We start from the raw sequence: 12629 nt of genomic DNA on the forward strand, positions 1-12629 counted from the left end.
ATATGATATCTGTTACATTTTACGAGTTCGCGCATGCTCACACCTTTTGCTCATAAACTGTTATTAGCCACCACTTACATTCAACAGAGCGGTGTTCTGAAACCTGCTCTCTGTTTAATCTTGAGTAGTTGCAAGGCACTCAATAACAACTAGCACTAGCTTTTGCATATTCCATTCTTTTATTTTTGCTTGTTTCAGGAAAAGGAAAAACTGTCCTAGCTTCACCACACAAAAGAAAGCTAATTTCTTTCCCCAGTTCAATAATACCGCTGCTCCGATATGGTTTCTAGCTCTTGCTCATGGCCATGGTGGAACTTAAACCTCTGTTTTGTGATCGTATCGCCGGTACATTCAAGTCCAGTGACAAGAGCAAAGAACTTACTTAAGTACAGTGATAATGGATTTTACTCTTGTGAATTCATCACACAACTTGACGTTAACAGTGTACATCCGCTGCAGCTTTGCAAGAAACTGGTCAGATCAGAGAGAGAGACTGAATACCGTTCTAAGTAAGCACAACTCATGCCTGTTTCCATGCTCGCAGCAAAATGAACCATCGTACGAACTCAACAGATTATCGTGAGAAGATAAATGATAAATTGTCTAAACTACACCATCATCAACACCGCACATGTTACCAAAGGCGTCGTGGTTGGTGAATCACATCCGCGTCCTTAGCCTGCTATTCCTGTCTTCGTCTTGTTCTACTTGTCGTGGAAAAGGCGAGAAATAAATTATACCCCAACAGGAATTGTGCTGCTAATTCAGAGTTAACCTACGGAACAATGAAATAGTTTTCAAAAGAAGAAAAGCTGATATTATGTATGCCCCAGATGCACGCTTTGGGGAAACTTCTCCAATGAGGGAAAAAATCGTCCAAAGAACTATCAACAACGTAGATAAAGAAAAAAGGTGTAATACTAATTCCCCACCACTATTTGTAGGACACCAAATATGTGCCAAAAGAATAAGGTGTGTTTAATTCTATCTATCTCTTTAGGCGGCACCGTGTACCATGACATCAAGAATATTCATACAGAAAGAAGTGATTTACCTCGGCCATAACTTTCGTAGACTTTCGCCCAATTTTTGACCTTGTATCCGAGCCTGCACTAGTAGAAAAAGGGTCAAACGTGAAGCACATTAGTGCCGGTTTGTATTTGAGCCGGTACAAATGTATACATTAGTGCCGGTTCCAACGGCTAGCCGGGCCGCTCTCATTAGTACCGGTTCGTGGCTAACCTTTAGCACCGGTTCGTGGCACGAACCGGTACTAATTAGAGTGGTGGCAGGATGTTGTCAGTCTGGGCCCCCTCCAGCACCTTTAGTACCGGTTCTTGGCACGAACCGGTACTAAAGGTCGTCCTACATAAACCCTTCGTCCACCCGAGCTCGCTCTGTTCTTCCCCTTTCCCCTCTCCTCTCTGTTCTTCCCCTCTTCCTCTCGAGCTCATCACACATTTTGCCCAAAATTTGTCAAGATTTGAAGGCCCCCATCCATTCAAATGATCACAAAGGTTAGCAACTTTGTCATTTCATCTCTCATTGCTAGATTAGCTCTTGCAATGCTTTATATAGTTATTAATTTGTGAGTTTAGTAATTTGGGAGGAAATATATATATGTGCTAGTATTTGATTTATATGCAATTTGAGGTCAAAAATAACACTTAGTTTGCATATGTAGGTGTGGTTTACTTAGTGCCTTCTAAATCTCCGTCCTAACCACCGTCGATCGCCCGCACCGTCCCGTCGCCGGCACCACCTTGTGGTGAGCCTCTTGTTCATGAAATTTTATATAAAAAATTGATGTTTGTGTGATTTGGATATATAGTTACTCGTATAATAATTATCTTACCGTACGTTGTTTGTTATACATAGTGCCATGGTTTTGATATCCGTCCCCGTCGGCCCTCGTCCTTGTTATGATTCGGATGTGGTATATTCTCTTTTAAAACTATTTATTGCATTTTGTGTTTATGACAAATTATGCCCATCAAGTTGACATAGATATTTTTATCTAGGAGGTATGTGAACCGGAAATTCCAACCGACCCTATTGTCGAGAGGTTAAATTTAGTTGAAAGAGAAAACGAGTACTTGAAAGAAAAATTGAAAAGAATTGAGGGAGAGAAGATGGAATTGGAGTTGCATGTTCCCGATGTCGGCGATGATCACAAGATCAAGATGGAGAAAATGCGCTTGAAGATTAGAAAGATAGAAAATATGCCATCGATAGTGAGGCTTGGTATCATTATGCTGTTGGATCAATTGTTACCTTAGTTGCGATCTTGATCGCATTTGTTGTTGCATTTAAATGCTTTAGCTAGAGAGTTATTTGTTTGTTGCATTTAAGTGTTGTATGAACTTTATGTATGAACTTGTATTAATTTGGTCTATTCGGTGTTGTGTAATGAAGATGAGCCGGCAATGGATGTACGATGACCGATGCTCTCCCCAGTTCGTTGAGGGCGTGCATACTTTTCTGCTTGCGGCTGAGGCAAACAAGCGGGCGGATGGTTTTATGCCTTGTCCATGTGCTGGCTGTAAGAATGGTCACAATTACTCTACGTCAAGAACCATTCACGTCCACCTGTTTGAGTCCGGTTTCATGCCCCACTATAATGTTTGGACCAAGCACGGAGAAAGAGGGGTTATGATGGAAGACAATGAAGAAGAAGAGGACGACAACAGCTATCCTGGCCATGGGTTCCCTGAATACAATGATACAACAATGGGGGAAGAAGCTGAGCCGGTAATGCGGGAAGAAGCTGAGCCGGCAATGCGGGAAGAATCTGAAGAAGAGGCATCAGATGAGCCCGTTGATGATCTAGGTCGGGCCATTACCGATGCAAAGAGAAACTGCGCAAGTGATTTGGAGAAGAAGAAGTTGCAGCGCATGTTAGAGAATCACAAAAAATTGTTGTACCCGAATTGCGTAGGTGACAAGAAAAAGCTGGGCACCACACTGGAATTGCTGCAATGGAAGGCAGAGAATGGTGTATCTGACAAGGGATTTGGAAAGTTGCTGGTAATGATAAAGGATATGCTTTCAAAGGACAACGAATTGCCCGAGAGTACATACGAAGCAAAGAAGGATGTCTGCCCTCTAGGGTTAGAGGTGCAGAAGATACATGCATGCCCTAATGATTGCATCCTCTACCGCGGTGAGTACGAGGATTTGAACGCTTGCCCGGTATGTGGTGCATTGCGCTATAAGATCAGCCGCGATGAGCATGGTGATGTCGAGGGCGAGCGCCCCAGGAAGAAGATTCCTGCCAAGGTGATGTGGTATTCTCCTATAATACCACGATTGAAACGTTTGTTCCAAAACAAAGAGCATGCCAAGGCGATGCGATGGCACAGAGAAGACCGTAAGAAAGACGGAAAGCTGAGAGTACCCGCTGATGGGTCACAGTGGAGAAAAATCGAAAGAAAGTACGGGAAGGAGTTTGTAGATGACGCAAGGAGCATATGGTTTGGTCTAAGCGCAGATGGCATTAATCCTTTTGGGGAGCAGAGCAGCAACCATAGCACCTGGCCTGTGACTCTATGTTTGTATAACCTTCCTCCTTGGTTGTGCATGAAGCGGAAGTTCATTATGATGCCAGTGCTCATCCAAGGCCCTAAGCAACCCGGCAACGACATTGATGTGTACCTAAGGCGGTTAGTTGAAGAACTCTTACAACTGTGGAATGGAACAGGTGTACGTGCGTGGGATGAGCACATGGGGGAAGAATTTGACCTAAAGGCGTTGCTGTTCGTGACCATCAATGATTGGCCTGCTCTCAGTAACCTTTCAGGACAGACAAACAAGGTATATCGTGGATGCACGCACTGTTTGGATGATACCGACAGTATACAAACAAGGGATTTGCTGTTCATTATTAACTATATATCTCGGCCTATTTAGTTCGTCATTTCATGATATGAACTATTTAATAACCCCTTTATTCATTTTCTTTGTCGGCGGGCAGGGCTTGGGCAAGGTTCATCAGCGTCACGGAAGGCGAATGGAAACAAAAGCTTAAATGGTTTCGACCCAAGGTAAGTAATTAAGTAGTACTAGCTAGCTAGCTAGCTGCCATCTCTTTAATTATCATGCTTGATTAATTATTATATGATCAAATTCCATTCTCGTAAAGGCCCTGAAGCAGGCGCAGGGGACTGATCTGTGTGCATTCTGCGTTTGCGAGAACATTCGCATGATGGCGTTCGAAAGGAGCAGATCTCAAAGACAGGAATGGGTACGCTTGTCAGACCACTATTCACAATTTTTACACCATTATCGATATCTAGTCACACAACTAATAAACATGCATATTGATCTCCTTCTTAACAGTTCAAAGAGGTGCGGGAGAAGCTCCTAGAAATGGAGCGCGTAGAAGCACTTCAAGAGGAAATAGCGGGATTTTTGCTCGACCAGGTCATAAATCCGAAGGGAGAATACTATTACCCGCTACCGCCCCATGAAAATCACTTCCAATTGTCATCGTGCTCCAAAGGCACCAATTAGGCTAATGCCACTGGCTCCGAAGGCAACATACATATGTAGGAGAAATTGTATATAGCTATACATGTGTGTATGTATGAATTAATTAATATGGTGGTTTGTGAGACATTGATGATATATATATATGCATGATTGGTTCTACTAGAAATTATATATATATATATATATATATATATATATATATATATATATATGCATAACGTGTACAATGTGTAGTATTGTAAAATACCAGCAAACGAAAAAGAATTAAAATGGAAACACAAAATTAAATGAAAAAGAAATCATAAAACTAAAAAAACCCAAACCTTATAGTACCGGTTAGTCTTACCAACCGGTACTAAAGGGCTCCAGGGCCCCGGAGCTGGCTCGTGCCATGTGGTTTCCCTTTAGCACCGGTTCGTGCTGAACCGGTACTAAAGGGGGGGGGGGCTTTAGTGCCCACACTTTAGTACCGGTTATGGAATCGGCACTAAAGGGCCTTACGAACCGGTGCTATTGCCCAGTTCTGCACTAGTGCTGATCTCTTGGGCTTCTTTGTAAATGGCTCATCAAAACCATCATCTGCAATCAATTCATATTTTTTTTGGAGATCAGATTTGTAGTTGGCACTACTATTATCCATACACATATGTCTGCATGGCAATATTAAACAAATTGGAGTGGAATTTTCAAGGCCCATAATTATATGTAAACTTCTTCATATTATCGTGAACAGCGGCCCAGCGTGGGTTGGGGCAGCGGCCCGGCGTGATAGCAGCTCCGGCCGTGGGCGGCAGCGGCGCAGTGAGTTCCGGGTGTGGTGGCCTCTACATGGTAGTTCGACAGTTTCTGGCTGGGGCAACATCTGGTTTCTTCGGCGCCGGTTCATTGTAGGCGGGCCATGTCGAACTTTGTTTCATCTCCTCATCGTGCCTGTGTTGTGTTCACCTAAGGGCTAGTCCTGTCCCAGTCATCGTCCGTCGTTGAGGGAGGATTCCGCCACCAGAAGGGCCCTAGAGTCATCCTTGCCTCCCATCGGGTCGCGGTGTGCCACCGGGGAGATCGTCCTTCGCACGGGAGGGGCATGGCAGGGTGTTGGGCGATAAATCTGACCGACCCATGTGGGTATCGGCATTGGGGCCGCCCAGGGGTGGGATAGGAGGGACCTTTCCACTCGTCAATGCTCAGTTGATCATTTCCATGGCAATGGGAAATCCTGGGGAGGGTTGCTATCCCTGGCAGAGACGATATGAAAACATCACTAGAGGTGGGCAGTGGCATCAATGATATGGATTTGAGGGAGTACAAGTACCGCTGGAGCTCGAGCATGTTCTAGATTGCTATCGCCACCGCCCGACTATCCGATAGTTATGACATTTGTGTTGGTTCCTAGTTGATTATGTGCCACTCTATTAACATATTTACCGCGTTAACATCTTTTTGTTTTTGTTTTACTTATTGAGTATTATATAGAATAATTCTGACATTTGAGATAAATGGTAGTTGGCCCTATGCAAAAAAGAAAGAGTCATTATTCATGACCCCCGGGAAAGAAACAATTTTAGTGAATTGGTCTAAATTAATTAAAATTTTCTAAAGCTTACAAGTGTTAAATTTGGGAGTTTGATCAGTTGCTTCACAATAGGTTGTCTTTGAGCATCAACCCCATATTAGTTTGTTTCTTTTATTTGCCATATTTATCTTCTGAAGTAGGAGTATTTATTAAACAATCTTCAGCCCAAAAACTACATGCGAAATGTCCCAAATAACAGTTTCTTAAATAATCATTTTACCTTTTTTTATAGTAAATAATTTTATTTACCTGATGGGTTTTTCTTTTCAGAATACGTGGGGTAATGATTGACACGCACACGAGCGAACCAGCGAGGACGCCGCCGGAATGGCCTTGGTTTGGAAGTGGTGGTTTGGAGTACGTTATATTTTCGGAACTACCCCCGTGCTCTCTAACTAGATCCCGACGGCGCCTCCGTTCCGTTCCATTCCATTCCAGGGCGTGGAGATGACCCGCCGCCGCAGCCCACGTCTCCATCCCCAGATCCACACCACCACTGAGGAGGCCGCCGGAATGGCCCTCCGCCGCAGCCCGCGGCTCCACCCCCAAATCCCCGTGAGTGGCGAGGGCGCCGCAGTGCCCCGCCGACGCAGCTCGCGCCTCAACCCCCAAATCCGCGTGGGTGAGGACGGAACCGGAGCGACCGGCCGCCGCAGCACGCGGCTCCATCCCCAAGTCCACGCGAGCGAGGTGGGCGCCGGTGTGACCCGCCACAGCCGCCGTCGCCGCCGCCGCGGCAACTCGCCGGGGAAGCTTGCTTCCCTGCCGGACAACGACGATATGCTCCGGGAGATCCTCCTGCGCCTCCCGCCTCAGCCGTCCTCCCTCCCGCGCCTCCGCCGTCTGCAAACGCTGGCAACGCGTCACCACCGACCCCCACTTCCTCCACGGCTTCTCTGCCCACCACCGCAAGCCGCCCATCCTCGGCGTCTTTGAGAGAGATGGCTACGACATTGTGTTCACTCCCGTCCTGGACCCTCCCGACCGCATCCCTCCCGACCGCTTCGACCTAAGACATCACGTCCGCGGCTTCCGGAAGTTCAACCTGCTCGGGTGCCGCCACGGTCGCGTCCTCCTCAAGTTCAGGACGACGGTCATTGTGTTGGACCCCATCACCAGCGAGCATCGGCGCATCGAAGCTCCATCAGTGTTCACGGGGTTAGACTACCTCTATGGGGCTGTGCTCTGCGCTGCCACCGACCCACGCCACACGCACGGCAGCTGCCACTCGAGCCCCTTTACTTTGGTCTTGATGTCCCCGTGCCAGGGCTACCAAGAAGGTACTCCACCCATCGCTTGTGTATACTCCTCGGCGACTGGCCTATGGGAAAATCACATCTCAACAACAGATCGATGTGCGTTTGTTCATTGTAATCCTGGGATCCTTGTTGGCAATGCCATTTACTGGTCGTCTCAGAGTGTCGATGCTGAATCAAATTTTTTGAATTTGGATGAGCTCGCAGACGACATAATTGAGTTTGATTTGGATAGGCAGAGTCTTGCTGTGATCAAGGGGCCTCCAGATCTTAATCATTCCATCACGCATCAGATAATCCAAGCAGAGGATGGTGATGTTGGTATTGCCATATTCTCTCATGGTAGATTCGAAATGTGGCAGAGGAAGGTCAGTTGTTTCGGTGGTGCTACATGGTTCCTGCACAAGACCGTTGAAATACATACTGTTCTTGGGATCCCTCCTCAGGTTGAAGGATCGGTGAGAGGGGTCAAAATACTTGGGTATGATGAGGATAATGGTGTAATGTTTTTATTTCTGGACTACAATGTCTACATGGTTCAAGTTATGTCAATGCAATCCATGAAACATTATCAAAGCAATTATGCAAGTTATGCTGATGACATTCATCCTTTCACAAGTTTCTATGCACCAGGTGACTGCTCATCCTTAGTCCTTGTGTTGTGGTAGTACCCAAATCTAATAATGTTCTACTCCCTTTGTTGTGCTTCCCCATTGTCCATTAATTCCTTTACTAGTTAGACAAACTTGTAGCTGTAGTGTGTTTTTATGGCTTTGCTCTTCACAGATACCAAATCAAATGTCAAACGAGTAACTCAGTTGGTGTGTTTGGGTCCTCTAAGCTACTTATACTCTTCTGTCTCAGTACTATCTGTTCTGATCTTGCTATAAATGTTATCTCCATACCAAAAACTTTTCTTGAATCTATACTTCCTGAAATAATTGTTTTTTGGTCACTTGTTGAAGGCCCCTGCTGTAAGTGACAACTACACTTGTACCACACACAAATAAATTGGATCTCTTGTCTCTAGTAGGCTAGATTCATTTACAGCTGAACACCAAAATCACTGTCGTTTCTAAAATTTATTAGTTTTGGCATGTTTTGATTTTCGTATGCTTGATATGTTGGTTAAATTCTAGGCATTTTTTCTTATGAGTTAAAGCTCTCATTATGATGTAACTAAATATTACTGTTTTTAGGAATGGTCTTCACATTTTTAAAAAGATGCGATTTTGTTTATATGTTGTTAGCATCAAATGTGGAATAAAATTTCTATAAAAACTGAGAGCTGAAATGATTTGTTTTTCTGAAGTTATGTTTGTTGGTTTATCTATGTAATTGACTCACTATTGCCTTCTCCTATCTACATGTCTTTTCCTTGTAGCTTTTATTTATTGCCTGACTTGTTATGCATCTGGGTGTAGCCATTCCTAGTGGACGCGATGGAGCTGAAATGCTGCAAGATACGTAGGATGGCTGTCTGGTCTCATGTGGTAATATGCTGGAATGGTATTAAAGGTAACAACATCTTCAGGATATAGTTTGTGAGATCTGGACTGTTTGGTCTTTTTGTATGGAAAATATCTAGCTGCTTATACAGGCAGCCTGCATCCCACAAAGTATTGCCCATTCAGCTATAGGTATTCCTGCATGTCAATAGCACACACACAAATTTTAAAGGATGGTGACGCCAAGGAAAAATGACTATCCCTTTTGGGTCGTAAATGATATCCAGATGTTGCACATAGTGTTGTTGTTGTTAATATTACCTGCTTGTGCATGTGGTCATGCCTAGAGTTCTCCCTTGGTTTTGCTGTTTCAGAGTCAGCTAGCTGAAAGCAAGACAATAGTAGCATTTTGAAAAGAAAAGCTAATATTATGCCCCAAATGCATGCTTTGGGGAAGCTTCTCCATTGTAGAACAATGTAGATAAAAAGAAAAGCATAATACTGATTCCCCACTACTAGTTGGTGAAAACTAATAAGATGTGTTTGATTTTTATCTATGTTTTTAGGCAACACGGCGTATCATGACATCAAGAACATTCTGCTGAAACGAGTGATTTACCCCAGTGATAACATTTCTAGACTTCCGCCCAATCTTTGACCTTAAAATCAGAGCCTGGTCCCTTGGGTTTCTTTGTTACTGGTTCATTCCAAACCATCATCTTCATGTCCGTCATCTGCAATCATTTTATATTTTTTATGCAGGTTTGATCTGCAGATGGCACTACTGTGCCGAATAACCATTTTGTCCAAATACATATTTGTGCATCATGAACATATAAAACAAATCAGAATGAGATTTTCAAAGCCTATAATTTAGAAAATGTAAAACTTCTTTACATTATCTAGTGAACACAGATGCCTTCAAAGTATTCCATGTCTTCATTTGACCATTTCGCCCATCTTGATATCAGCACCTTCAGCGCATCTTATCTCACCTTCCTGTATTGGCATGTGAGTCCACAACATATATGGGAAAGCCTGTGAGCAGTGAGAACATAACAAACTTAGCTTGAGTCTCATACTTGGCATTCTGCTTACTTCTTCCTCTTCTATCTCAGGAGCCATCTCCATGTCAAGGATAGTATCAAACTGATTGAGGGGGTAATTATAAATGTCGCCATAGACACCTGTCCTCGGATGTTCCTTTAGTTCCCTTTCAGTACCACCAGGAAGATGCTAGAACATAGGAATGTATAATAGACAAGTGATAGAGATTATCAGAAGAAGAAAAATAACCTTCTCTAGCTGAGCAGCCTTTCCAGCTTTCTCCAGAGATCGCGCTGAGTCTTCTTCTTGGGGACTGTCATTATCTTCTCTCTAACAGAGCACAAGAATATCTAGCTGCCAGCGCATGCAGCCTTCATCCCTTGAACTATTTCCTGTTCGGCTATGGGGTTTCAGGCATGTCAATAGCACACAGTCAAATTAGAAACGACGGTGATGCCAAAGGCAAAATGATTGTCCCTTTTTGGGTCGCAAATGATACCAAAAATGTTGCATATAGTGGTGTTGCTGTTACTGCTTGTGCCTGTTTGGTCATGCCTAGAGTTGTCCCTTGGTTTAGTTGTTTCAGAGTCAGCTAGCTGAAACCACGACATTAGCAGCATTCAACTATCCCGCCTCAATAATTTACATTGTCAAAAGGCTTCGGTGTACTTCGCTGTCATTTGTAAACCTAGGAGATATAGTGAAGAGTATGATATAAGTTACGTTTTACGAGCTTGCACACACACCTTGCTCATAGGCTTTTTATAACCATGTATGCTGCATAGGAATATCAGGTTCTGCATGTATCTACATTTACTAACAGATTAGCAATTTTGTTTTCTGTAGGTGAAGTAGTCAAGGGCTGCTGCTTGCACTATTAAGAGTGTGTATCGCAGTTTTAAACCGGTCAGCAATCAATGGTTGTACTTCAGAGTGGAAGCTGTTGCTTGGAGGCTGCTTCAACATTATGCCCTACCTTCTGCACTTAGAGTTTCCTCTAAAGTCTAAACTCAAACCATTTAAGTCTATTTGTAGACGATGCAGCCATTTGGAGGATGATGTTCACTTTTTTTTTGCCTGTGACTTCTCTTGTTCAGATTAGTTTGCCTCACCCTTACCGCCTTCCGTAGTAGAACTGACTTTCTCCTCAGTCAACTCCAAGCCACCGTTAAAGAGATAACCAATAATTATGATGCCCAGAACTCTTTTCCCCTCGCCTGGCTAATTCTCTTGTAGTATTTGGAAGAATGCAAGAAATGATATAACTTTCAGTTCAAAACATTGTACAACTCTGCAGTTTATGCTATTCTCCGGATGTTATTGGAGGTAGGTTTTTTTATAGGGCAAACATGCAAAGCTTTATTATCACTGCTTCCGGGACGAAGACCAGGTTAAGATGACCTAACCAAACATGGCGGACAACTACTAAAAATAGTGCATGTTTTGCAAGGCTATGGGCCTCAACATTCGAGGTCCTAAACCCATGACGAAAATTACAAGAAACGAAAACTGAAGAACGCAACATTATTTCATGTATCACTTCACCATAAGAAGGTGTACTCCCTTGCCTGATCGCATCAATCACCACCTTGCAATCCAAGGCCATATTGTTATTCTCTGAATATAGAGATCATCCGCCAGGCAAAGTGCCTCTCTCACAGCCAAGGCCAGCTTCCAATGTAGCTGGTCCATCAACCATATATAAAATATTACCAAATTTGTGTATTAGCACCATACAAGGACTAAAGAGGAGCAATCACCTGGTGCACAGAAATTGGTGAAAGGATGACACTTATTGGTAGAATGGCTTCGATAAAGTTTCCTGGCCTGTTGCATTGACATAACCAGCCACATATAAAAACATCACACCGTTATCCTCATCACACACCCTAGCTTTATCAAATTTTCATTCCGAGTTATCCCACGAATAGTATGCATTCCAACAGTCTTCTGCAGCAACCATGTGGCACCACCATGACAACTAACCTTCCTCTGCCACATTTCGACTCTACCCTGAGAAAATGTTGCAAGACCGAGAACACCATACTTTGCATGGATGATCTGATGACTGAGGGATTCATTCAAACCAGGAAGCCCCTTGATAACAGCTAGACTATGTCTATCCAAACCAAAATCAATTATGTCGTCTGTGACCCCATCCATATTTAAGAAGGGAAAGCTGGAATCTACAAACCTAGGTGACCAGTAAACGACATCATCAACAAGGACCCTGGGATTAGCATAAACAAGCTCACATGGAGCTGTTGTAGAGATATGATTACCCCTTGTGGCAGTCTTCGATGAGTAAACACGGGAGGTTGGATGATTATCCTTTATCGACACCAATACCACTTTGGAAGGGCTTGAGCGGTAGTCATCGTGCACATGGCCAAGGTCGCCTGCAGCGCAGATCACCGTACCGTTGAGGAAGCCCCGCATGAAGTCCGAGAATAGGGATGTGGCACTCCTCGCCAACCATAGGTGCGCATACAACGGGTTTTGTGCGCTCATAGTTCATGAGGAGGATGTGGCCATGGCGACACCCAAGCAGTTGGGAGCAGGTGTAAGTTTTAACACCGTGACGTCGCAAGTCGAAGCACCGAAAGGGGATGCGGTTAAACGACACACGAGTGCCCTGAAAATGACCCTTTGTGGCCGCGGGCATCAAAGAAGTCGATGAGGGGCAGCTTTCGGTGGTGGGCATAGAAACGGATGAGGAAATTGGGGTCGATGACGAGGCCCCGCCAGCTCCTGCAGACGGCAGATGCACGAGGTACGTACACGGTGGGAGGCGGAGGAGGATCTCCCGGAGGAGAT

At 44.3% G+C, this 12629-nt stretch overlaps 1 protein-coding gene across 1 annotated transcript; it reads left to right on the forward strand.

Annotated features, from left to right (window-relative positions):
* The first annotated feature begins 6770 nt into the window (after positions 1-6770).
* On the forward strand, positions 6771-11177 carry LOC119274672. The gene is made up of 3 exons (XM_037555393.1): positions 6771-7950; positions 8742-8835; positions 10659-11177. Exons 1-2 carry the CDS (start codon positions 7314-7316, stop codon positions 8786-8788), a joined length of 684 nt encoding a protein of 227 aa, XP_037411290.1. The 5' UTR covers positions 6771-7313; the 3' UTR covers positions 8789-8835; positions 10659-11177.
* Positions 11178-12629: the final 1452 nt, after the last annotated feature.

This window comes from Triticum dicoccoides, chromosome 3B, assembly GCF_002162155.2.
Source record: "Triticum dicoccoides isolate Atlit2015 ecotype Zavitan chromosome 3B, WEW_v2.0, whole genome shotgun sequence".
Lineage (NCBI taxonomy): Eukaryota > Viridiplantae > Streptophyta > Magnoliopsida > Poales > Poaceae > Triticum > Triticum dicoccoides.

Excerpts from the sequence above, each read along its gene's own strand:
- LOC119274672 (XM_037555393.1), top strand. The coding sequence starts at position 7,314 with ATGTCCCCGTGCCAGGGCTACCAAGAAGGTACTCCACCCATCGCTTGT. Across the intron at positions 7,951-8,741 it reads CACAAGTTTCTATGCACCAG|CCATTCCTAGTGGACGCGAT; the intron begins GTGACTGCTCAT and ends ATCTGGGTGTAG.